The sequence below is a fragment of the Canis aureus genome, chromosome 24 (assembly GCF_053574225.1).
Source record: "Canis aureus isolate CA01 chromosome 24, VMU_Caureus_v.1.0, whole genome shotgun sequence".
NCBI classification, from domain to species: Eukaryota; Metazoa; Chordata; class Mammalia; order Carnivora; family Canidae; genus Canis; species Canis aureus.
In genome coordinates, this window is record NC_135634.1 from 29,416,033 (window position 1) to 29,443,168 (window position 27,136).

The 27,136-nt window shown below is 37.9% G+C and overlaps 1 protein-coding gene across 1 annotated transcript in view; it reads left to right on the forward strand.

Moving 5' to 3' along the window:
* KIF13B (kinesin family member 13B) overlaps positions 1-27,136 on the forward strand; it is a 199,302-nt gene that overhangs the window by 92,952 nt on the left and 79,214 nt on the right. Inside the window, exons 12-19 of the mRNA XM_077868673.1 lie at positions 727-837; positions 4,628-4,762; positions 14,276-14,406; positions 19,555-19,641; positions 21,429-21,619; positions 22,292-22,502; positions 23,371-23,533; positions 26,878-27,024. Coding sequence (XP_077724799.1) covers positions 727-837; positions 4,628-4,762; positions 14,276-14,406; positions 19,555-19,641; positions 21,429-21,619; positions 22,292-22,502; positions 23,371-23,533; positions 26,878-27,024 — 1,176 coding nt within the window. The remainder of the gene's footprint in view (positions 1-726; positions 838-4,627; positions 4,763-14,275; positions 14,407-19,554; positions 19,642-21,428; positions 21,620-22,291; positions 22,503-23,370; positions 23,534-26,877; positions 27,025-27,136) is intronic.

Below are 27,136 nucleotides of genomic sequence, written 5' to 3' on the forward strand. Positions count from 1 at the left end.
TAAATCTTTTTTTTTTTTTTAAATAAATCTTTAAAAAAAAAAGAAATACCCATTTATTGAGAGGTACCCTATTTCCACTACCCTTTGTACATTCTGTAATGTAAGGTGTTTATGTTCCATTATTGAATTTGAAACCTATACAGTTCTAACCTACAACAGAATTCTCATTCTCTTTTCAAAGGTGAAATAAAATACCAATTTCAGGATTTCTAGTTTAATTAATATTCTTTACTCACGATTTTGCAACGCCGTGGAACTGTTTCTTGGGGTCAGGACCATAGTCCTTTTCTTTCTTATAACCTGTTTTCTGGTAGTAAGTTGGTAAACCAGAATCAATACCTGAAGTCATCAGTAAAGATTAGAATGAATCCCACATCTGAGTCTAGGTATATGACCTTTTGGAATTTAAAAATAAGCCCTTGAGAGCTTGAACTTTCTGTTCAAGCTAAATGAAATTAGATCTTCACAGTAACAGTAGGTTGGAGGAAAGCAGTGAAGTCTTCCTTTCAAGCCCACCATAGGTAACTGAATGAGCTCATGGGATGAATCCAGTCTGGATTCTGTGCATCAGTGACATACATTGTTCTGTCTTAGGTAGATCGGAGATCTCTGTGAACTGTAGAGCTGCGAGGAGGCAGATTGTTACGTTTTCGTTCTGGATTTAGTTAATGCTTTCTTCAGGGTCTGGTACAGACATTTCATGTAACAAATATTTTTTGCTTGTAGGCAATGAAATCTCCAGAACTAAAGGACCGGCTGGAAGAATCAGAGAAGCTAATCCAGGAAATGACTGTGACCTGGGAGGAGAAACTAAGGAAAACCGAGGAGATTGCACAGGTTCGTGCCTCCTGATTAAAGCGAGAGAAAGCTCATGGCAATTTGTGCAGTGTAACTCAGGTGGCATTTCTGGGTCCTTTTTTGATTTTTAGCCTTGAAGATGGCAAATCTAGCACCATTAATAAGAACCTAGATCTAAGAGTCTGTACTTTACAAAGGTAATTTGGAGGATAAAGAAGACATAATTACAATTAATAGTTCATTATGTAAGAAATAGTTTCAAGGTCATCAACATTTTTTAAAGGAAGTAACTACTTTGTAGCCTCTGACTCTGAACCCCCAATTCTATTAAGTGCTTTGCAGACTTAAGGAACTTACCCAAACTACAAAATTGGTAGTGGTAATTAAGATATTAGCCTCTGGCTTTGTTATGACAACTCAGTAAAAGTAATATGAAATACCTAAATCTGAGCTGTCTCTCATGTTAAAAATACTTAATACAGGGGGCACCTGGGTGGCTCAGTTGTTAAGTGTCTGCCTTTGGCTGAGGTCATGATCCCAGGGTCCTGGGATGGAGTCCTGCATTGGGCTCCCTGCTCAACAGGGAGTCTGCTTCTCCCTCTCACTCTGCCTGCCACTCTTCCTGCTTGTGCTCTTTCTCCCTCTATCAAATAAATAAATAAAATCTTAAAAATAAGAATACTTAAAACAGGTAGAGTTATGAAATTTTAGGGTGGGAACATTAGCATTTGAAAAGAATCCTAAATGTCCAGTTGTCCACTTAGTAAAAGACTTTACTCCGTGCTTTCCTGTTAGATGAGTATTCAGCCTCTGTTTTAGAAATATATGTAGCAATGTGGAAGCAGTACCCCCTCAAGCAGCCTTTTCATGATTGGACAGCTCTGATGACTCTAATACTAGCTACTTAATCAAAATCTTTTATTCATTTCTGCTCATGGTCCTTAGTTTGATCTTCCAAAGCTGAGAGAATGAGTGCCCCACATATATAGAGTAACTAAGAGTAATAATAATAATAGCAAATATTTATTGAGTATACTGTGTTGGGCCCTATGTGAAGCCCTTTTAAATTATAATATTTTATTTAATCCCCCCCATCAACCCTACAATATAGGGACAGTTATTACCTGGATATTTAAGGTAACTTCTGCTTCTTCCCCTCCTTTTCTAAAGTTAAAAATCTCTAGGAGGCGCCTCCGTGGCTCAGATGGTTAAGTGTCTGCCTTCAGCTCAGGTCATGATCTCATGGTCCTGAGATCAAGCCCCATGTTGGGCTCTCAGCTTAGTTGGGAGCCTGCTTCTGTCTCTGCCTCTGCCTCTGCCCTTCTGCCTGCTTGTGCTCTCTCTATCTCTCTCTCAAATGAATAAATAAAAAAATATTTTTTTAAGATTTTTTTTTTATTATTTATGATATATATATAGAGAGAGGCAGAGACACAGGCAGAGGGATAAGCAGGCTCCATGCCGGGAGCCCAACGCGGGACTCAATCCGGGGACTCCAGGATCACACCCTGGACCAAAGACAGGCGCTAAACTGCTGAGCCACCCAGGGATCCCCCTAAATAAAAAAACTTATTTTTTTCAAAATAGTGTTTTCAACTGTTCCCCATATTAGTAAATACATAGAACATACAAAATACATACAAAATAGTGTTTTCAACTGTTCCTCATATTAGTAAATACATAGAACTTGCTACTTCTTTTGTCACCCAGAAGGTTCCATCCTCAAATGTGCTGTCCAGAATCGACCTATACATCAAGTGTTGTAGGATGGTACTACTATTAAGTAGCTTAAAGTAGGTGTTATATTAGTGCAGGCTAATTTTTAAATATTTTTTATGATCATTTTCTTTCCTTCTTTCTTTTTTCTTTCTTTCTTTCTTTTTTTTTTTTTTTTTACAAATTTTATTTATTCATGAGAGACACAGAGACAGAGGCTGAGACATAGGCAGAGGGAGAAGCAGGCTCCATGCAGGGAGCCCAATGTGGGACTGGATCCCGGGTCTCCAGGATCACGCCCTGGGCTGAAGGTGGCACTAAACCACTGAGCCACCCAGGCTGCCCTATTATGATCATTTTCAAAATAGATAAAAACAAGAGAAGAGTATAATGAATCCACATGTACCATCACCCAGTTTCATTGAAAATCAGGATATGATCCAATCTTGCCTTATCTGTATCCGTAAACTAGGTTATTTTAATCCATATCCTTCAAATCTCAAGAGAATATCCCAGTACATGAATTTTATTTCTTATTTTATATCTCACTTTTTGTTTTTCTTAGATTATAAGTCATTCTACTAATTATCCAGTGTAGAGCTAATTTGTGTGAGCCTTTTTGAGCTACTCCAAAAAAAACCATTGACTTTGAAGTGCTATTGTATTTGAGTTGCTGTGCTGATACAAGCAGGGTAGGTTTAAGTGAAATTGGAGTGCTCATGCTGGTGAATCTTTTCTTACCTAACTGTTCTCTTCCTCTGTCAGATGTCCCTTTTGAGGACTGGGCCTGATTTTATCCAACACTTCATTTAACACCTTATCTTTGCAAGCCCCCAGGCTTTCCTGGTTCTGAACTTGCTTCTTTCTCATGGGAAAAGACCTGGTCTCTTGGTCATTGACCTTTTTTTTTTTTTTAAAGAGACTAGCATTTCCTAAAATGTATTTCTGGCAATATAGCCACCAATTGTTAATAAGTCTTTGGGGAAGAAAAATGGTCCATGGTCAGATAACTTTGGGATGGTGTCCCTAAAAATAGCAAAATCCTCAGGCTGTGATTTAATTATACTGCAAACTTACTATGTGGCTCCAGTTAAATGACTTAGTTTGTCTTGTCTTTCCTCACATCAAAGGCTTTTGGTGCCTGTGATTCATTACCACTTGCTATTTATATATAGTCAAAGATACCCTGCTCTGCCCCAATTCACATACCTTAATCCTAGAGCATTGATTGCAGGAATCACGAGTATCCCCTTATATGCATACATTTGTATGTTGTGTGGATTCAGAGACAGGTAGGCACAAAAAGGAAAGGTTCATATTCTTATGAAAATAGTACTTGAATGCGTATGCAAGTTTTATTTTGGAACAATCAAAAGACTGATGTTTTGAGTGCTCACTGTGTGTTATGTACTGTGCTAGGTGCTAGGAATTCATGGTGGATAGATAGGATCCATGCCCTCATTGAGAAATGATCAAGTAAACAAGTATGAGTTACCAAGTATGAGAATAAGTAGGCTTCAGATAGAAGAAACAGGTGTAAAATCTCTTAAGCTAAGGAGAACATTCTTTCAGGGACCTGGAAGAGTTCCATATAACTATAGCACAGACTCTGAGAGTAGGAGTGATAAAACATGAAGACAGAGGAAACAGGCCAGATCAAAGGGCCTTGTGGACTTTGTTGAGGGAGTTTGGCCTTTATCCTGGTTGGGGAGTCACTGAGGCTAGCAAGAGATTGTATTGAAAATTTGGCCTTTTGGAAAGATCACAGTTGGTAAAATGTGTATGTACAGAATTAAATGAGAAAGACGAATTCAAGATGTTAGATATTTTCAAGAATGAAAATTAAGAACTCTGTGGTATACTTGGTTGCTATTGGTAATGGCTTTATTTCTCAAAATAAAGTTTTAATTAACAAAATAAAATAACATATTTATTACATATTTATTTAGAAAGAGAAGTTTAGGAAGAGAAGAAGTGCTATAATTTATAATACTATGTCCTAAGATTATATATTTGAATCATAAAGTTATTTAGTAATTATTCCGATATAAGATCTTTTATATCTTGCTGTGTCAATAGCTATAGAATTAATACTTCTCTAATACATTTATAGGAGCGACAGAAACAGCTTGAGAGTCTTGGAATATCTCTTCAATCTTCTGGGATTAAAGTTGGGGATGATAAATGCTTCCTTGTTAATCTGAATGCTGATCCTGCTCTGAATGAACTTCTGGTTTACTATTTAAAGGTAAGGTGCTTTGCTACTATTTACTGCGATAATACAGAACAATTTTTCATAGTATTTTTTTAAACTTGGAGAACCATGCTTGTTCCAAAATAATGAATTAGCAAATTGTTATTATTTGAACAAGCTGGAGTATAGAAAAATCTTGAGTTTCTGGGATTAGTTTCCCTTTTTTAGTCTTTGAGTGATTTAATTCAACCTAGTAATATAAAAAATAATATTCTGATATTATTTCCAAGAAATTAAGTAGTTTAGCTACTATTATCGACTATGAATTATACTGGGGAGTTAAAGAGATGACTTTAAAACTTAAAGAATGGCTTTTAAAACTAAATGATTTATTAGTAGACTAAAGCTTTCATGGTATATATGAAGCACATTTTTTGTAAATGGTTAGATTGCAAGAGGAAATGTTTAAAGAAAGTTATGGTGTGAGGCCACTTACTATGAATTTTGTGTTTCCAGTAATTTAGGAAAATTTAAAAGTTTTATTATCAACTTATAAAAAAATAAGTCACTAAAAGATTGAGGGGACCAGAGTATGAAACAGAAAAAACCCCAAGTAGTGATGGATGTTGAAATCTGTAAATTGTGAGATATCTCAGGGAGACAAGAGACAACTTCAGAATAAGTGGGAATCCTGAGACACTACATAAATTATTAGGAGCTCATAAAATTGCTTTGTCATGGCCATAGCATAAGTGAATTAAATAAGGGACTACATGATTCTGGCATGTGGTTAGTAAATACGTGGAGGAAGTCCCCCCCCTTACAAAATAGTCACTATATATGTAGGTTTAACTAAGGTGACTAGGAAGTTAAAGATAATGAGCTTGTGAACTTAGAAACTGCTTTAAAATAAAAAATAAAAAAACAAAACAAAACAAAACCGTGGCTTCGTTTCTAAAGAGACTAAAGAATTCACGACACATTGGCTAGTTCCCAGTTTTTATCAAAGATATCTTGTCATAATTAGGTTTGTGTTATTTTGCTGAAGCCCCATTATTAATGAGCGTCTGATACCATGTTTTATTACGCTATGAATTAAATTGTGTTTTTGATACATACAGTATGTGTGCACTTTCAGGTATTGTGCTCGAATGGGAGCAACATGAGAGTAGCTGGGAGATGACTGATGTTTTTGTCTGGGGTGCTGCTTAACAAATGTGTGATCTCAAGTCTTTTGCCCCTTTCAGTCTATACATTCCTCCTCTATAAATGGATGCTTTGTCTGGCTACCTCAAAGGTTCCTGTGAGGGTTAAATGAGATTTGATATATACAAGTACTTTATAAACAGAAGCACTATATAAATATTCCATATTTCATATTTGATACTCTGTGTGGCACCATATATTATCCTTGTCTATTGAAAAAAGTGTAAATGATTACATCACATTCTGTGTTTCTTAATGATGATGGTAGCATTTTGTGTTAGAGTTTCAGCTATAGATATCCAAATGCTTTAGGAGAGGTGCTGTATATAGTTAAGACTCAAATAGTCTGCCCTTTTTATTTCCCAGGACTCTGAATTCTTTTTCATTCTGAGGTGATGAAGTTCAAATTGGAACACACAAACATATACGCCCAACAAGAGAAAAACCTGATTCATATCTGTTCCTTAACTAAAAAAATCAAACAAAGAAACTATTTAAAGACTTTTGGAGAGTAGTCAGAATATTTCTGGTCATCTTGTGTGGAGGTGTCGGGATTCTGTTTCAGACTGTGTGGTCAACCCTGTTTTGGCAGAGTTTGAGGCAGTGTTGATTTCTTCACTGCCCAAGCTAACCCCACGACAAAAGCATATTCATGACCAAGCACATTCAGAAGGATGATCTCAGTCCAAGAACAGTTTTTTGCTTCAGTAAAGTGATACCATGATGTGGGAAGGAGGAATTTGGAGGCTGAGCATTTTTTTATTTCTTGCCTTCGAATTCTGAAATCAATTTAGATGCTGGGCAGATGACTTCACATCCCTGGGTGATTTTCAGCACCCCATCTATAAAATGAGGGCACTGGATTAAATCACCTCTAATGTTCTTTCTAGTTCCAAGTGGTAAGATACTCTTCCAGAATCCTCTATTTATTTATTTAGTCTGGAACTGGCAGCGACAGAGTATGGTGGCCAAACCATAGATGGAACATAACTCACAAGATAATTTTGCATATAATTTGCATGCATGGGCAGTCCTCGTGTTGCATGGTTCCAACACACACAAATTCCAGTTACCACAATTTAGTAAATAATGTTGATGCCAGTGCTGTTCGTGAAATTCTATGTATGCAGCCAGAGAAATTTAGTGAGGGTGAGTTTATCAATGTAAATTGTGAAAGTGTGATGAGAAGGATGAAGATATGCCAGAGGGAGTGACACCAGAGAACACTTCACATTAAAGGAGCTCTTGGAAATATTTCGAAGCATCAGGAGCACAGAGGTTAAAATGGTAGACACTTAAAAAGGAGTATCACAGTTTTCCACAGCACAGAAAATATGCTCAAAATATGCTCACTCTATATTGTATTTTATATATATATATATATATATATATATATATATTGAGAAGAAGAAGGCAAGTACTGTTCAACTACTCTGGATAAGTTTTACACAAAGGAAATGCTTTAAATTTCAATGTGTCTGATATTCTAAATTACAGTATTCTAAATAGTTTTACTACTTCTTCATTTCTCTGTATGTTGTAACAGTAAGATAATTCTTAATGATGTTTTTACAGACTTAAAATTTATTAATTAGCTATTTTATTATTATTATTTTTACAGATACTTTAAAAAGTCACAGAATAATTGTGGTTTTCCCCATTGATGATGATGATGATGATGATTTTTAAAGATCTTATCTATTTATTCATGAGATATACACAGAGAGAGGGAGAAGAAGCAGGCTCCCTGTGGAGAGCCTGATGCAGGACTCCATCCCAGGACCCCGGGATCACGTCCTGAGCCAAAGGCAGAATGCTCAACCACTGAGCCATTCAGGCATCCTTTCCCCATTGAATATTAAGATCTCCTTGCAAAGTTATTTTTTTAAGTTATTTTTATAGTCCTGTGTTCTTATGCAAAGCAAGGACTGCCTATGATTCTAAGATAGACTTGGAGACTTATACCAGCACTGGCTGGGCTTCTAGAGGGAAGAACTGCTTCCCTTACCTTAAAAACATTATGCTCGTAATACACTTTGTTTTCTAAAGAGTTTTATAAACACATATTAGAAAAAGAGGGGGGATTCATGCCCAGATTCCAACATGCAGAGATGACCACAGTTAATATTTAATAGTTTTATCCATATCCTCTGGATCTATTCTGTATCTATAGACTTATACTGCTACATATTTTTATGTTACAGAAATAGGATCAAAGTAGGATTGATTTTAAGCATGCCTCAGAATTATCCACCAAATCTTTCATGAGGGCTATTTTGCTTTTGCAATTCTGAATCTGCCCTTTTCATGAGTCAGCTATTAATGGCCTGGGAAACTAGGCTGATTCTGAAGGATTTGAGGTAAATTGTACATGTACATACTCAAGAAGGATTCATACCTTTAAAAAAAAAAGATTTCATTTATTCATGAGTAACACAGAGAGAGAGAGAGAGAGGCAGGGGCATAGGCAGAGGGAGAAGTAGGCTCCTCACGGGGACTCAATCCCAGGACTCCAGGATCACGACCTGAGCCAAAGGCAGATGTTCAACCACTGAGCCACCAGGAGTCCCAAGATTCATACCTTGATAAGTGATTCAGCAGTAGCTTTAAAACACATGTCGATCCGATAGCATCTCTCTCATTGAAGGTAAACTGCCTGGTGTCGTCCTTGTTAGTATTCAGTCACTGATTGAGGTGATCATGGCAGTGGCACCAGCCATTCAGTGTTTGTGGAGCTACGGGTAGGTTTTGAGGACCCCAAGAGAAGCAAGACACAGTTATGCCACATTAAGAGTTTTTGGGTTGGCAACTTGAATTTATAAGAGATGGAAAGATACCTTCTTGCCTTTTTCACCACCATTCCAGAAAAGCTGTCCTCAGAGTCTTGGTTCTGTTAAGCCAGTGTGATTTCTTTATTAAAGAATTTTGATTATTTAGATATGTGAAGAATAACAAGTACTTTTCTGCTTAGTGTCCCTGGTACTCGCTTACCTTTTCCTTCAGAAATTATCTGAGAATACTGATAAGGCTGAGGGACCTCACTGGCTTTACTGACATGCACCTTTTCTTCTTGCAGGCTCGGAAAAGCTTGCCCTGTGAAATATGTCACTGTGGACAAGTCCTATCTCTTTATTTTCCTTTCTTTCCTCCCTCCTTTCCCTTCCCCGTGCCCCTCTCTCTGTCTTTTAGGACTTAGTTGATCAGAGGGAGTTTCTCAAAAGAGCAACATAAATGGTTGATTTATAAAAGAAGCAAAGGTACTTAGTTAATTCATAGAAGAGTTCATCATCTCCAGTGAAATTAAATTTAAGTGGATTAAAGAAAGGTTAAAAAGCCATTTCTAGCTTTTCATTATTTCTTAGATTTTTAAATCTGGTGTTTTATATTTGTTAAAATTTTCTCTAAAATTAGTATACTTTAAGAATTATCATATCCAGGGATGCCTGGGTGGTGCAGTTGGTTGGGCCTCCAGCTCTTGGTTTTGGTGTAGGTCATGATCTCAGGGCTGTGGGATCAAGCCGTACATCGGGCTCTGTGCTTGGCTCAGAGTCCACTTGGGACTCTTTCTCTCTAAAGTAAACAAATCTTAAAAAAAAAAAAAGAAAAGAATCCTTATATCCATATATCACATAGAGACCAAAAAGCCACCCTTGATTAACTTTATCTTATTTTTGATTACCTTGTACTTTCATAACATTTATTCATTAGATAAACTCCTGTGCCAATCCATGATAAGTTTATTTTTTCCCTCATCAGTATTTTTATTGCAGGGTTTAGAGCACAATAGGAGGAACTTATCAAAAAGCTTTTTGTCTAACTTGTTTAAATATCAAACTGTAAGGCTTTGGCAGATTGAGCTTTTAGAGCTTAATGTTTGAGATTCCAGTGAATCATCATCCAAATCAGAATAGATTATAACCTCAAATGAGAGATTTAAGTTGTCACCGAGATTGTAAGCACCACAAAATTGGGACTTTGTCTCTCTTTTGTTTCCAGTGACTCAGTGCCCAGCTCATAATAGGTGTTCAGAATAATATTTGTTGAAAAAATGAAGTTTTCCTTCTAGAATTTCGATTAGACCTTTGCATGTTTGTGTTAATACTTGTCTCTAATAATTTTTAATTCAGTCTATCAACAAATACTTAGCATCTACCATGTATCATGTACTGTGCTTATTTTTGGAGAAGATACAGGAGTCCTGTAAAAGGTTGCTGTCTAAATAAAGGGAAAAAAAAAAAAACATTTGTGCAAGAGGTCGTAATGTGGTACCCACTCTGAGTGTAATCAGGTTCAGAGAAGGGAGAAGTCAGTGCTGCCCAGCGGTGAAATTTTCAAGTAGAAGATGACACTAGACCTAGTTATTGAAAGACATTTCTATTTAGATGAGGCAAAGAGGGAGTATTTCAGGCAAAGAAAACAAGAGCAAGGGCACAGACATGGGTCTGAACCTGTATGTGGATGAAGTATGGTAGTAGGGATTATTTCTATACTCAGACTCCAACCTAGGGCATATAGCCCAAGGATTACCTCCACCTCCACTTCCACCAAAGTCACTATTAAGATGCCTAGAATTTCTTACAGGAGGACAAATGGGATTATACTTGGAAATGGCCTATGCCAAGTGCTTTGGGGATGTTTCCTTCTTTTTTAGGAGACCTGGGGCCCCTTTTCTCTTTAGACTTTTTCTTTTTTTAAGATTTTATTATTTTTAGGTAATCTCTACATCCAATGTGGGACCTGAATTCACAACCCTGAGATACAGAGTCACATGTTCCTCCAGCTGAACCAGACAGGCACCCTTCTCTTTAGACTTTCCCCCCTCCTTTTGGAACTTCTCTCCACCATAGGGTTGGTTTTGTAAAGGCAGGGAGGGAAGAACCAAAGTGGGGAATGGAGACAGGCATGGAATAGATTCTTTAAGCCTGCTACCAAACATCATAAGCATTACTTGGCAGTTTCCACGTAGTCAAGTCTTGTTCTCCAGATTAAGAAAGTGTGGGGATTGGCCAGGAAATCTTAGCCAATAGTGAGGAATAAAGATTTATGTGTGGAATGTCCTCAATATTATATACAGTCCTTGGGGATTGAAAAAGATAACATGGGACAGCTCTAGATCCCAAATCTTTGTTTCCTTAGAAATACCACTGCAGTATAGTTGAGTAAAGAAACCCCTGGAGAAGGGGAAATGAAAATACTAGTGGGGAAGGGCCCCTTTTATGAGATTGAGGTCCCAGAAGAGATGGGAGGCACTGGGATCCACAACATAATTAATAGAGTTATTAGTAAAGAAGGAGAGTGAATCATCTTCCATGGAGTCTGAAGGGAAATGATTATTCATTTATTTTTCTTTTATATTTATTTAATACTTAACTGTGGTAAGCTTGTGTTATATGCTTGGATTACAGTAGAGAGCGGGTCAGGCTGTTCTCCTCTTTTGTGGCATTTCCAGACTAGCTGTGGAGATAGACACTGAACCTGACAGTCAATTCTATGTAAGGAAATGAAATAGAACGATGGGGTGGTTATTTCTGATTATCGGTTCAGGGTATATCTCTCTGTGAATGTGCCCTTTAACAGTGAGATAGAAATGATAAGAAACTACCAATATCAAGGTGGGGGGCGGGGTTCAGACCAAGGAAACCTCCAGTGTGCTCAAAGGACAGATAAAAGGTCAGTGTGGTCTTATCTTCCTCTAGAAGAAGGGGAAGTGGTAGGAGCTAGGATAGGAGAGGTAGGTGGAGCCAGATCACTGAGTGTTTTTTTTTTTGTAAGCCTGATTAAGAATATGGACTTCATTAGAAGTTCAAAGGGAAACCACTAGAGGGTTTTAAATAGGGAGATCATATGATCTGCTGTTGTCCTAGTAGTAGATGGGGTTGGAGGATTGATTAGGAGTGGAGAAATCGTAGAAGATTCATATATTCACCCCAGCAAAAGAGCAGGGTGTGATAGTAGAGGTGGGAGAGAATGAGCTGATTCTCAGTGTTTTGGAGGAACAGTCTGTAGGGATGTTCTGATTGACATGGGCCCAGTGATAGGCTAGTAAGGGAAAGAGAGGACTCTGTAGCATCTAAGCTTTTTAGCGGACTATCAGGAGAAGAGAATAGATTCATTGGGTTGGGGTTGGGGGAGCAAAAGTTCTGCTTTGGCCCTTTCACTTTAAAATGTCTTTAGACACTCACCTGCCTCTCTCACTCACATACATACATACATACCTACATAAAATGCTAAAAAAAAAAAAAAAAAAGAAAAAAAAGGAAGAAATATCTTTAAGCAGCCACGTAGGCAAGAAATAAAGGTTAGTGAGAGTGGAATAGTGATAGTGGAGGCAGGAAAATAATGGAACTGAAGTCTCTAGTTCCTGGCTGGTGATTTAATTTATATAGAGACAGTGTTGTAGACAGGTGTAATCTAAGGACCCAGATGGGGTCCTGCAGGACCAGCCAAGAAGGTACTTGCCTTCACACAGGGTAGAAATCAAACGAAAGCCGAGAAGAAGAGAGGGCAGAGTTTATTGAAAACAGAGAAAGCATTCTGGGAGATTCGGAAAGGAAAGGAGAGTACTTCTTTTTGCTTGGGGCCTGAGGTGTTTTATTGAGGATTATGTCTTCTCAGGCATACAGGAACAAAGAGCACTGCTTAGGTTTCCTCCATAAGCTACTTATGCCCTAGAGCCAGAGGTCTTGGTGAGTCCGTGGTCTTGGTCACTCCTTGGATGATATCTGTTGTGCTGCAAGACTCCAAAGAAAGCATTAACTACTTGGCCTTTACAAGGAGAACATACATTAGCAGTTCTATAAGGTGTGTGTGGGGGAGAGAGGAGGTTATAGGTCCTTGCAAGAATAGGAGCAGGAAAAGGAGCAGAAAAGCAGTTTTTCGGGGGTCCCTGGGTGGCTCAGTGGTTTAGCACCTGCCTTTGGCCCAGGGTGTGATCCTGGAGCCTCAGGATCGAATCCCACATCAGGCTCCCAGCATGGAACCTGCTTCTCCCTCCACCTGTGTCTCTGTCCCTCTCTCTCTCTCTCTCTTTCTATGTCTACCAAGAATAAATAAATAAAAACTCTTAAAAAAACAAACAAACCAGTTTTTCATGGGGTCTCTGTTTCAGCAGTATTTAAAATCCATGGGACTAGATAAAGTCCTCATGATCAGGGGTCAGCAACTATTCCACTGGCCAAATCTAGCCAGTGGCTTCTCTATGGCATGGGAGCTAAGAATGTTTTTTTACATCTTTTTTTAAATGGTTGAAGAAAATTAGAAGAAACACAGTATTTCAGACACATGAAAACTATATGCAGTTCAGATTTCAGTGTTCATAAATAAAGTTTTATTGGAAAGTAACCTCACTTGTTCATTTGTGCATTGTCTGTTTTTGCATTACTAGGCAGAGTTCATTGGCTGCATATGACTTGCAAAGCCTAAAGTATTTTGTATCTGACTCCTGATTTAGGTGTATGGAAGGAGAAGGTGGCCTAAGGACATGGGTGTTATCAATGTTTAATTATGTACGGGTAGCCAAATGTTGAGGTGCGTAAGAGGGAGCTTGATTTTTATGCCTGCTTTCTCAGTTGCCAGCCAAAAAGCAAGGCTGTAACTGGGGCTTCAAGAAATGAGTAATTGCGGCTCTACAGCAAGAAGAACATATCCATCATATCTTCTATGAGGATTAGGGAGACTGGGTTTATGAAATAGTTTTAATCTTTCCACACTCCTTAGATTTGGATAGCTTTTTTTTTTTTTTTAAAGGTTTATTTATTTATTTATTCAGAGAGCGAGAGAGAGAGGCAGAGGGAGAAGCAGGCTCCATGCAGGAAGCCTGACGTGGGACTCAATCCCGGATCTCCAGGATCACACCCCGGGCTTCAGGTGGCACTAAACCGCTGTGCCACCAGCGCTGCCCTGGATAGCTTTTTATCTTTGTAGTTGACTCATCTTGATTGACACCAGGTATATGATGTACAACTTAAATAACTATAGTTTTCAGACCCATATTATGGTACCTTATTGACGTGTGGCTCACGCTCTTAGAGTAATATAAAATATTCGGAATCAAAATTGCAATGGAAAATAATATAGTATGGACATTAATATAAAACTGTAGTTTTGGGTTTCAAAGGTATAACTCAATTCAATTCGTTACGCTTTATAAGCAAATATAACTTGTAGAATATATTTCAGAGGAAGCCAGAAATTCTCCCTACCCCATTCCATTTACTTCAGAAGTCTTTTATTTATTTATTTTTTCTTCAGAAGTCTTTTAGCTGAGATAATGGATCAATATAAGAGGGCTCAGAGGAGGTGATTTCAATTTCTGTACATGTAAGAATACAATATAAATCAGTGACTTTGATTTTTTTGTAGGAACATACATTGATAGGTTCAGCAAATTCCCAAGATATCCAACTATGTGGAATGGGAATTCTTCCTGAACATTGTATTATAGACATCACAGCAGAAGGCCAGGTTATGCTGACTCCTCAGAAGAACACCAGGTAATGTACCTTAATTAGTATTAATGTCACAATAATTTTAAAGAAAAAGTGTACTAGTTGTGGGTATTACGTAGCATGTTCAGCCTTTGTTTTTAAGTTTACTTAATGAAGCTATCCAGTTAGTCCTTTACATTTCACTTTTTAATATCTCTTAAACCCATCTCTTTTCTCTGTACTCAACTACCATGGCCTTACTTAAATAAGACCTTCATCAGATCTTGATGGGAACCAGGCCAGTGCTCTAATCTTTTTCCTAGGTCACTCACCATACAGCCAGATGGCTTTCTACTATTTTTGATACAAAATCCCTTATATCCCTATTATTTGTCTCCTGTTCCTCTAGGCAGCTAACTCCTGTTTGACCTTGAAGACTAAGCTCTGTCATTATCCACTTTGGGTGAATTCCCTGTTTGGTCTACACGAAGGGGCCCTAGTATATATTCCTTGTACACATTATGCTTCTTGTTATATTAACACTTCATATTTTATTCCTTTTTTTTTTACTTTATTTATTTATTTATTTTTAAGTAGTCTCCATGCCCAGTGTGGAGCCCAGTGGGGGGCTTAAACTTATGACCCTGATATCAAGACCTGAGCTAAGATCAAGAGCCAGATGCTTAACTGAGATACCAGGTGTCCTATCATATTGTGTCCTTGTGGGCTTTTAACCTTTATTACCCCAGGGGACTGAGCTCATTTAGGACAAAGGCCTTTCTTTTTTGTTTTTTTTGTCATTAGTATGTAATAGAAGACTAGTATATAAGTGCTCAATGAGTAATGAATGAATGAAGAGGCATAACATATAAAGTAAATGTTTGTCAGTTTGCTTCCTTGAGCTGTGAAGCTGTTGTTGCCTTGTTATATAATGGCATATATAACCTGTTAACTGACTTATATTGAGTTTTCAAATGTTGATCCATTTCATTATATGATACTGAATAATCAATATCATTACTAATTTTGGGGTGCCTGGATGGCTCAAGTGGTTGAACATCTGACTTGGTTTTAGCTCAGAGCACCATCTTAGGGTTGTAAGAGAGAGAGCCCCACATTGGGCTCCACTCAGCGAGGAGTTAGCTTGAGATCCTTTCTCTCCCTCTCCCTCTGCCCCTCCCCCTGCTTGAGCATGTGCACTTGCTCTCTTTCTCTCTCTCTCTAAAAATAAATAAATCATGGGGCATCTGGGTGGCTCTGTCAGTTAAGCATTTGACTGTTGATTTTGGCTCAGGTCATGAGCTCGCAGTTGTGGGATCAAGCCCCATGTCTGGCTCTGTGCAGAGTCTACTTCAGATTCTGTCTCTCTCTCTCCCTCCCACACACACACTCTCTCTGTCTGTCTCTCTCTCTCAAATAAAGTCTTTAAAAATAAATAGATCTTTAAAACATATAATTACTAATTTTATCCAAAAAGTCTTTAAATATTGGGAAGCTATGAAACTCACGGTGAAGGATGCAAATGAGGAAGGGGAAAAAACAGAGTAGAAGCTGGGCCTGTCACTCCCAGCCTGGGTATTCTATTCTCCTATTAAATAATCTCACAGAATACCAGCCTCAGGCAAGGTTACTCTGAGGCTGTCATAAAATATGACAAAGCAGGCCACGTAAGAATTTTGTTTCGGTGCAGGCAGAAACCAAGGTTGTTCTGCCACACACCAAATAGCAAACACCTTCTCTTGGCTAAGATGAGTGATTACTTCTTTACCAGTCACAACTTTTATCTTTATTCTAGTCTCCCCTCTATTGATAGGATTTTTTGAAATGTCCAATCGTAAAAGTATGCCTGCTTTCTGACAGTATCCAACATATACATAACCTCTGTCTCTCAGAGCCTTTGCCAGGTTGTCTAGCTAAAGCCCAAATCCTGTAACAGTCCTTCTGAGCATGCTATCACTAGGACACCCCATGGTTCCTGCAGCTGTGTCTTCTCCCTGTGCGTGCATAACCAGCCCACCTTGTTCAGCTACAGGAATGCTCCTAGGGGGCCTTTGGGTAGAGGACATTGACACAGGTCTCCAAACTCCCAATTCTCACTTGAAATTTACAGTTAGCATTAGATACAATCTATCAGCTGTTTTCCTCGCTTTGTCCATTTTCAAGAAAATACCACTTTCTGTATTTTGTTCAGGACACCATAATACTCTGGTATGAATGAACACAGTGCTTTTTATGTACTTCTCATTTTGTCACTTGAAATCTTTAAAAGGTTGTGCATTCAGGTCAAGATTTTTAAAAAGTAGTAATTTTTACTGCTTCATCAAGGATATCCTCAAAAGAAACATTTTTTTAAAATTGTGAGTGCATGGCAGTGAGTAGTCCAGTGACTACTAGTAATGTTTGGGGCCACTGCTTTGGTTTGTGCTAAAACACTAGCAGTTTTACACTCTGCTGGTATAAATGTCAACACAGTGAAAAAGGGCAGGTTAGCATTATTATAAAAATAGCTTTGATCTTGGGGACCCCACAGAGACCACACTTTGAAAACTATTATTATAATCATGCTTTTATTTACTAATTATGGCTTAACTGCTGTAGCTTTTAAAAATTAGCATCTATGTATGTTTGCCTTTAATTGAACTCCTCATGGTATTTAAGGAATTTGTGTCATAAAAGCTAAAATCTGCTAATTTTACTAGGTTCCCTTTTGTTATAATTTTTGAGCTCGTGCTTTGAATAATCAGAGTATAGAAGGACCAATTACTTTTACTGTTTAAAAATCTACATGCTAAGTGAAATCCAGGTATAGAGAGTAGAATTTTGTGTATGTGTGTGTGTGTGTATATATACACACACACACACACACACACATATAGAGTAACTAGCAATATAAAGCCAGTTAAGTGTTTTAGGAAGGTAAAGAAACTAGGATAGTGTAGCCTGGAGTGATGAGCAACTTTTACAGATGAAGCAGAACCAACTGGCCTTTGAAAGCTGAGTAGGAATTGGAGAGTTGGATGGTGAGGGACGGGAACTCTATTCCAGGTTGCACGAATAGTATAACCCTGGCTTTTTTGTTTTGTTTTGTTCTATAAATTTTTTTTAATTTATTTTTTATTGGTGTTCAATTTACTAACATACAGAATAACCCCCAGTGCCCGTCACCCATTCACTCCCACCCCCCGCCCTCCTCCCCTTCTACCACCCCTAATTCGTTTCCCAGAGTTAGCAGTCTTTACGTTCTGTCTCCCTTTCTGATATTTCCCACACATTTCTTCTCCCTTCCCTTATATTCCCTTTCACTATTATTTATATTCCCCAAATGAATGAGAACATATAATGTTTGTCCTTCTCCGACTGACTTACTTCACTCAGCATAATACCCTCCAGTTCCATCCACGTTGAAGCAAATGGTGGGTATTTGTCATTTCTAATAGCTGAGTAATATTCCATTGTATACATAAACCACATCTTCTTTATCCATTCATCTTTCGTTGGACACCGAGGCTCCTTCCACAGTTTGGCTATCGTGGCCATTGCTGCTATAAACATCGGGGTGCAGGTGTCCCGGTGTTTCATTGCATTTGTATCTTTGGGGTAAATCCCCAACAGTGCAATTGCTGGGTTGTAGGGCAGGTCTATTTTTAACTCTTTGAGGAACCTCCACACAGTTTTCCAGAGTGGCTGCACCAGTTCACATTCCCACCAACAATGTAAGAGGGTTCCCTTTTCTCCGCATCCTCTCCAACATTTGTTGTTTCCTGCCTTGTTAATTTGCCCCATTCTCACGGGTGTGAGGTGGTATCTCATTGTGGTTTTGATTTGTATTTCCCTGATGGCAAGTGATGCAGAGCATTTTCTCATGTGCATGTTGGCCATGTCTATGTCTTCCTCTGTGAGATTTCTGTTCATGTCTTTTGCCCATTTCGTGATTGGATTGTTTGTTTCTTTGCTGTGGAGTTTAATAAGTTCTTTATAGATCTTGGAAACTAGCCCTTTATCTGATATGTCATTTGCAAATATCTTCTCCCATTCTGTAGGTTGTCTTTTAGTTTTGTTGACTGTATCCTTTGCTGTGCAAAAGCTTCTTATCTTGATGAAGTCCCAATAGTTCATTTTTGCTTTTGTTTCTTTTGCCTTCATGGATGTATCTTGCAAGAAGTTACTATGGCCGAGTTCAAAAAGGGTGTTGCCTGTGTTCTTCTCTAACCCTGGCTTTGAAAGAAAATCAATCATGTTTAGTGATTAGAACATAAATCTTTTTTTTTTTTGACTGGAGTTGAGAATTCACTAGAACGGGTAAAGAAAGAAAGAGGTAAACAGGGTTTCCTTTTGTAGGGCCTTGAGGGCCAAATTAAAGAACTTGACCTATATCCTATATCTAAGCAAATGAGTCCTCTAGTAGGAGAGAGGCTTGATAAAACTGGTATCCTCCGAATATCAGTCTTATAGTGGGATGCATATTTTTTTTTTGAGATTTTATTTATTTATTCGTGAGAGACACCCAGAGAGAAGCAGAGACACAGGCAGAGGGAGAAGTAGGCTCCATGCAGGGAGCCTGATGTGGGACTCGATTCTGGAACTCCAGGATCATGCCCTGGGCCAAAGGCAGGTGCTAAACCGCTAAGCCACCCAGACGTCTCAGATGCATAATTTTTGTTTATTTCTTGCCCCTGCAAATTCTTCCCTTTATATCCTTCTATTCACCTTTCTGTTGAACCATTGTCAAGATAAGCAGTCAAGTAGACCTTATAAATCTTTTATATATTGATAGGATATGAATGTTTTTCTGTGCTCTAGGAAGTTACAGAAGAGAATTTAGCACTGGTCTCGTTTCTTGTATTTCTAGAGTGTAATTGGTTAATTGGCTATTATTCATGTAGATTGGACATAGTCATTTGAGTCATAATATATGCCACTACCAGCTTTTTAGTATTGTCTGTAATGACTCCATATTTACTCATTAATATGTTATATGACAAATTTGGAACTTTGAAAAGTAGAGGATAATAATTTATTATATTTAGCACCTTAAGCATTTTAAATAAATCAGCAGAGAAGTAAATACAAATAATAAAACTCACCGAGGGCAGGTTTTATTTTGGGGAATTGGTTATTTTGTTTTTCCTAGTACATAGATCTCTATAGTATTGGATAATTAAAGGAGAATACATGATAATCATTGTTTGCATGTTTGATCTCTTCTCCCTGCAGAACATTTGTAAATGGCTCTTCCGTATCTAGCCCTATACAGCTACACCACGGGGACAGGATATTATGGGGAAACAACCACTTCTTCAGGTATGACATTACTCATGGCTCTTAAAAAGAAATTATTGAAGATTATACCTTGAAACAGAAGAATGTATATTAGAAGGTAAACTTAACTCCAATGAAAGTATGTTTGTTGTGGACATATATATTTACTGACTGTATATGGTTTGTTCACTATATGCTTTGAGCCTGAGAGATATTAGAACAATATACTCAGGAAAAATAAGGAGTTTACTTACTTATTTTTCCTTTTTATTTCCCCGTGGAAGATGATTGTTTTGCCGTCTGGTAAAAGAATTAATTAATTTTTTTTTCTGACATGCTTATCTTTCAATTTGTTTATTTTTTTTTATGGGAAAAGTAGTAGTTTTAGTTTCCTAATTTGTAAGATAAAATTCGGAAAAACAATAAAGCAAAATAAGGTTCAAAGTTCCTCGGTGGCTCAGTTGGTTAGATGCCTGCTTTCAGCTCAGGTCATGGTCCTGGGGTCCTGGGATTGAGCACCATGTCAGGCTTCCTGCTCAGTGAGTGGGTCTGCTTGTCCCTCTCCCCCTGCCCCTCCCCCCTGCTTGTTCTCTTTCTCTCTCTCTCTCCCTCTCTCTCCCAAATAAATAAATGAAATCTTTAAAAAATATAAAGTTTGTATTTCATTTAGGAATGTTTTCAGCTATATATAATGGCAAACTTGACTATAATAGCTTAAACAGTTTGTTTCACTGACCAAATAAGAAATCCCAAGGTGGATGTTTATTGGCATTGGCCAATAAGCCTCTCAAAACTGTCATAGCAGAAGGCTTGTCACTATCTCATTGTCTTGGCATTTCCCTGTGGTCTAAAGATGGCTATGCCACTCCAGGTATCAAAGCAGCATCCAGGCACATACGAAGAAAATGAGGGAGAAGGCCCTATCTGCTTGATCAGAAAAAGCGGAAGTCTTCCCAGAGTCTCTAGCAACCTTCCATTTTTTTGTCTCATTTGCTAGAATATGCCTCTTAACTACAAGGGAGGCTGAGAAAGTACCCGTTCTGGGACTGCACACATTGTTTCCCATAGAAAATTGCTGTTGTGTTGCCAGGGAAGGATGGGCTAGAGATTGTATAGAACTGAAATCCTGCTCTGGTTCTCTTCCTGTCACTGGTCACCATGCTTGGGATATCAGACTGACTTTTCTTATAGCTAATGGAGATCAGTTGCTTGTAGGCCAGTCGATATTTTGATTACTGGGGAAAAGGTAGAGGGGTACAAAGTATGCAGAAAATATTTTTCCTTTTTTTTTCCTTCTCAAACTAAATCAAGTGTAAACTGCTTGGCTTAGTACTCAAGGCCTTCATAATTTGGGATAAGTTGATCTTTCCAGTATTATCTCCCATAACCTCTTCTGTACAAACTTCACATACCACTATGTTGTTTTATTCATAATTTCTCCAGAGGCTATGAGAGTTTCCAGCTCTATATCTCTTCTTATGCTGTTCCCATTGCCCTAACTGCCCTGCTTTCTCCTTATTTTCTAAGACTTGGCTCAGATGACTTCCTACTCTGTCATCTTTTCTGTTGTTACTCCTCAGTGGTCCTCAGCTTTTCTTCAGCACCTAGCTTGTCACAGTCATGTGGCCCCAAGTCACATGGTCTGTTGTAACTATTTGCTCATGCGTGTGTGTTTATTTCTACTACTAGAGGATAAAATTCCTGAGTATAGTAATTAATTGCCTTACCCTTACATTGTACCCCCTTGGCATCTAGCAAATACCAGTATTTAATGAATGGAATAAATGCATATCTTTATTTTAAAAATAATACTCTTTTTTTCCACCAAGACTGAATTTGCCTAAAAAGAAAAAGAAAGCAGATCGAGAGGATGATGAACATGATATCTCCATGAAGAATGAAACCAGTTCAGAGCAGCTGGATGTAGATGGAGACTCCTCCAGTGAGGTGTCCAGTGAAATCAACTTCAATTATGAATATGCACAAATGGAGGTCACCATGAAGGCCCTGGGTAATAATGGTGAGCAGATCTGTTGTGCATTTTAAAATATGTATTTTTTAATTTATTCATGAGAGACAGAGAGAGAGGCAGAGACATAGGCAGAGGGAGAAGGAGGCTTCCCTGCGGGGAGCCTGGTGTGGGACTCGATCCAGGACCCTGGGATTAAGGCCTGAGCCAAAGGCAGATGCTCAACTACTGAGCCACCCAGGTGCCTCTAGAATCTTTTAAAGTTGATGGAAGGCTAAAAATGTTTATGACTGAGACTTTTTAAATGTTAAAAAAAAAGGAAATCTTAGTTATTCTCTATATTCTTTTAATTTATAACATTTATAAAAACTTTTCATTCTTTCAGCCTTGATTACAAATCACTGCAAAGTTTGTTCTCATTGATAGAATTTTTCAGGTTTGAAACTTGACTGCCACTGCCACTCTTAGGTTATGTGTAGAACGTGCAGTAGGCCTGCTTTTCCTGTATGGAAGACAGTTTGGCATGTATCTGACAGTATAGATGATATGATGAGTGGTTGGGAGTAAGGAAAACTGAATTTATTCCACACTCTCTTCAAGAAATATTCACTTACTAATTAGGATGACAAACAGCATAGCAATATAGAACAACGATTGAAATCTATTGTGTTATACTGTTACTTTTTGTTCATTATTTACCTTAAAAAAAAAACTCTTGTTTAGATCCAATGCAGTCCATATTGAACAGCCTAGAACAACAGCATGAAGAAGAAAAACGATCTGCATTAGAACGCCAGAGGCTTATGTATGAACATGAATTGGAGCAATTACGAAGAAGGCTGTCTCCTGAGAAACAAAACTGTCGTAGTGGGGACAGGTTTTCTTTCCACTCACCCAGCGCTCAACAGCGATTGAGACAGTGGGCTGAAGAGAGGTAGGTGCATAGGGCCTTTATTAAGTGTGCATAGCATATGCTCAACACTTTAACCTACCTAGGTAAGACACAGTACGGAGAAATCTAGACATTACTTGAAATAGAATTATATTAAGAAAGAATGTTGTAGCTTAATTAATAAGAACTTTTTGGCATTATCTTTTTTTCATTTTTGAGAAAAATGAGAATGAGAATTACCAATTTAGATTGATTTATTTAAAGTTGTCCATGTGAAGTGCTGCCCCATTTTAGTTTGTATGGCTTTTGGATTTGAATAAGCAAGTATTTGTACTTAGAAGTTATACTTTATCATTGTATTATACTCTAGGTTCTGAAGCTTGGGTAGATGCTTTTTAAAAAAAGGAAAAAAAAAAGAAAGGTGGTTATCTGGACTGATTAGCTCAGGTAGGTAAAGCATGGTGCTAATGAGATGCAGATTGCAAGTTTGAACTCTATGGGCTAATTAGCATTGCACTCAAATGTCTCATCCATGGTTACCAACTGTACTTAACTAACCTCTTGCTATCCAAAGTTTAGTCTGCAGACAGGCAGCATCTCTGTCAGGTGGAGATTGATAGACGTGTAGTGTGTCAGGCCCCACCGCAGACCTGCTGAATCAAAATCTTTAGTTTCTCAAGATCCCCTGGGGGAGGTTTGTAGACACCATCAAATTTTTGAAACACTGTCCTAATCAATGGCCAGCTTGTTACACGAGCGTGCATGGGTCGGTGTCAGTAATATATTCCCTGTATGCAAAAGGTGGTTGTAGAGCTTGGTTCGCAGTTTGGCATTAACATATTGCGTACTACCTAATACTCTGATGTGCTGCTTGATGGTTATCCTTCACCTCCCCCCCCTTTTTTAAAAGAGAGGCAACACTGAATAACAGTCTGCTAAGGCTGAGAGAACAAATTGTGAAAGCCAATCTGTTGGTGAGAGAAGCGAGTTACATTGCAGAGGAACTGGATAAAAGAACAGAGTACAAAGTAACCCTGCAGATTCCAGCCTCCAGCCTTGATGCCAACAGGAAGGTGAGGTTGCTGTCAATGGGAGACAAACTGCTGTCTGTTTCACCCAGGTTATTTCAACACCCATGGGTTTGCCCTCATCCTTACGTACACTCTCTGCAGTCTACATCCTTCTGTACATGTTCTCCACTCTTCAGTAGAATTCATTTGCTTTTAATTCTCTGCCTTTGTGCATATGTGTTCTTTGTCCACTAGAACCATCCTCTCCACCTTTTCCCACCACACCCCACCAATTTATTTCACTCAGCTCCCTTTTCTTCCAGTCTGTTTATATGATTTCTGAAAAGTCTTTTCCTGATGGATCTTTGGAAAGTGGTTTTTGCCCTCCATTCTGTTACCACTCTATAGCCACTTAAGTTGTGTTTATTTTGTGTATATCATGTTATTTTTACTTGCTAATTGATTGCTTTGCAAAACTGTTTATTAGTTCTTTTATGTGTATATTCACGATTACAATTTTTTTTTTTATGTAATGTAGTAACCTTAATAAAATGTAGGGAAGGTGGAAATCCCATCAAAAATTTCTATCTTTGCCATCCAGTTGTTTTCTTTGATTTTAAGGCTCTTTTCTAGCTCTTGATCATATTCATATATAATTTTTGATAGTATATAGAATTTGGTATTCAGATAAATATTTTGAGGGTCCATGTGATTTGTTTCTCCCACAGTATTCGACACAGCAAAGCTTTAATGAATCCTTTGGGTATTCTATTCTGATTTGGTAGCCATGACCACATCTCTCTTCTTGTGACATCACAGCCTCAAGGTCGATGTTTTCACAAAATAGATACTTGGCAAATATGATGCTTAATGTTTTGAGTAATATAGGTATTGTGAATGTGATGCACTCATTGCTTTATGGAGATGTGTCTTTTGATACCTATTCTGTGTGTAATTTGAACCTAGAATTTTATTTTGCTTGTTGGTATTTATAGGGCAAACCATGGGTGCAGTGAAACTCAGACAAAAAGCAGTAGAGGAAAACCACTCATGGGCAGAAGGTATAGGGCTTAGATTCTTCTAGCATACTGAGCAGAGCAAGGTCTTCTTCCATTCTGTAGTGTTTCAGTTGGAAAAACAGAAACATAACCATTTTTTCCCCATTAAGCATGACTGTCTGTAGCTTTTTCCTGTGTATCCTGGCTCGGGCTTTGTTGAAAGAAGCAACCTTGCCTCCAGGCAATCAAGTCAATACCTAGAAGTGATGCATCATTTGCATCTCTCTCTCCTATACCCCTGATGTTGTGTTCGTTGAGCTGTTTCCAAGGCTGATGGAGATGCTGTACATTACTGGAGTGAGGGCAGCCTTTGTTAACATGTTAATAGCTACTAATCTTTGCTTATATTACGATTTAATAGATTAGTATTTTCAGATTTCCCTCAGAGAGAGGAGAGGAGCTGGACAAGGAAGTTATTTCTTACGGAGAGAGTCTCCTGAACTCAGGCCAGGCCAACAAAACCTTTTGTCCAACAAAATCTTTTGTTTTTGGTACTTGCAAGCTTCTTTTCACTTAATGTCTTGGCCATGCTGTGAGCACTGTTGTTTGTTTTGGTCTTACTCTTCTTGGTCTTGTATTCGACTCTCTTTCTCATGATTTTGGTAAGAGGCAGAAATTTCTTTTTTCTTTTTCCCAGTTCTTGTTATAGTTGCAGGAGGGCCAAGTCATGATGATGCTGCAGCATATTGCTGGTTGCCATTTTCTTCCCATTCTAGCATTCTCTGCCTGCAATACCACTCCTTGTGGATCATTGATGAGCTCTTTGTATTTATTCCCTAGCTGGCTGAGTATAAGGTAGAAGGGCCTTTATAGTATATGAGAGGGTGGTAATTTTTGAGCTCTGAACTGAGAATCTACTGTTATGTAAATTTGGTTTCTTGGAAAGGATTATAATAAGTAAGATGTTAAAGTAACATTGGTGTATTTCAAAATTTCCTAAAGTTCTGAGTACACCTATCTAAATAGTTGACAAATGATCCAGTAAATCTAAATTGATTAGGTAATTGATGGATAACTTCGCTCTGGGGGAGATACACAAGGGCATTTTTATTTTCTACTTTGTAGTTTTAAGAATTTAAAAACTGTTTCTATATAAAAAACACATTGCTCTGGGGTGCCTAAGTGGCGCAGTTGGTTGAGCTTCTGATTTTTGGTTTCAGCTTAGGTCATGATTTCAGGGTCCTGGGATGGAGCCCCACATGGCAGAGGGGGAGAAAGGGGGGAGTCCGTGCTCAGCAGGGAGTCTGCTTGAGATTCTTTCTCTGCCTCTCCCTCTGCTCCTCTCACTCATGGTCTCTCTCTTTCTCTCTCTCAAATAAATAAAATCTTAAAAAAAAACTCAAACCCTTATTGCTTTTACAAACCGGAAAAACTTCATTAAATTCTAGGAGTTTTTTTTCCCTGGGAAAATTCACATAACATAAAATAAACCATTTTAAAGTGAGCAGTTTAGGGATACCTGGGTGGCTCAGTCGATTAAGAGTCCTGACTCTGGATTTTGGCTCAGGTCATGATCTTAAGGGTCTGTGCTGGGTTTTGGATCCTGCTTAAGATTCTCTCTATCCCCATCTCTCCCATCTTTCAAAAAAAAAAAAAAAAAAAAAAAAAAGATGAAGTCAACAGTTCAGTGGTATTTAGTCCATTCACTGTGGTGTGTGACCAACATCTCTATCTAGTTCCATACTGGTTTTTTTAAAAATTTTAAATTATATATATCTACAAACTGTTATAATTTGTTGCCTCGAAATGGGTAAATGGGATTCTTTTCACAGTTGCTCTTTTAAACATTTTGTGTTTTGTACCACACATTAAGAAACTACCCATTAAAAATTTTTTTTAAATTAAAACTTTTGAAAAGTAAGCGATCATTTCTTAGGTATGCATCCTAGCAAACTTTCCCTTGCTATTCAATGCTTATGACTCTTTTTTCTACCCACTGATACTCTGATCATATGATGGACAAATAACAATTTCCTATTAATGTTTAAATCCCAAATGTTTAAAATCCAAAAGACTAAATCATGTTGATTTACTAATGTTTAAAACCCAAAAGAATAAATAAATATGATTTAAATTTATATCCAGTTTACTAGATGAATAACTTACTATATGAATTTACTTTATAAAATTATATCTAATTTACATAATTTAAATTTTTATCACAGTTGGATATAATGGCATTATAATAAGCTTGTAAGATTTCTGAGAAGGTTTGTACTGAACTGGATAGAGAAGGATAGCAATTTCAAGTTTGGTTGATGACATTTGACTGGTATGTATAGAATGTTCAGGGTTGACTTCCATGAGGATATCTTTGTGTGTCACATGATCACTCTTTCTGTTTTACAGAGAGGCTCTCTTCTTAGTGAACCTGCAATCCAGGTGAGAAGAAAAGGAAAAGGAAAACAGATTTGGTCTCTAGAAAAACTGGACAACAGGTTACTGGATATGAGAGACCTTTATCAGGAGTGGAAGGAGTGTGAAGAAGATACCCCAGTAAGTTATCTGAGAAAAATAACTGGTAGTTATAGAAGGAATCAAGCAAGAAGGAGCCTACCCATTTTTTTAGGGAAGAATTATTCATTCTTCTAAAATAGTAATCCTGAAT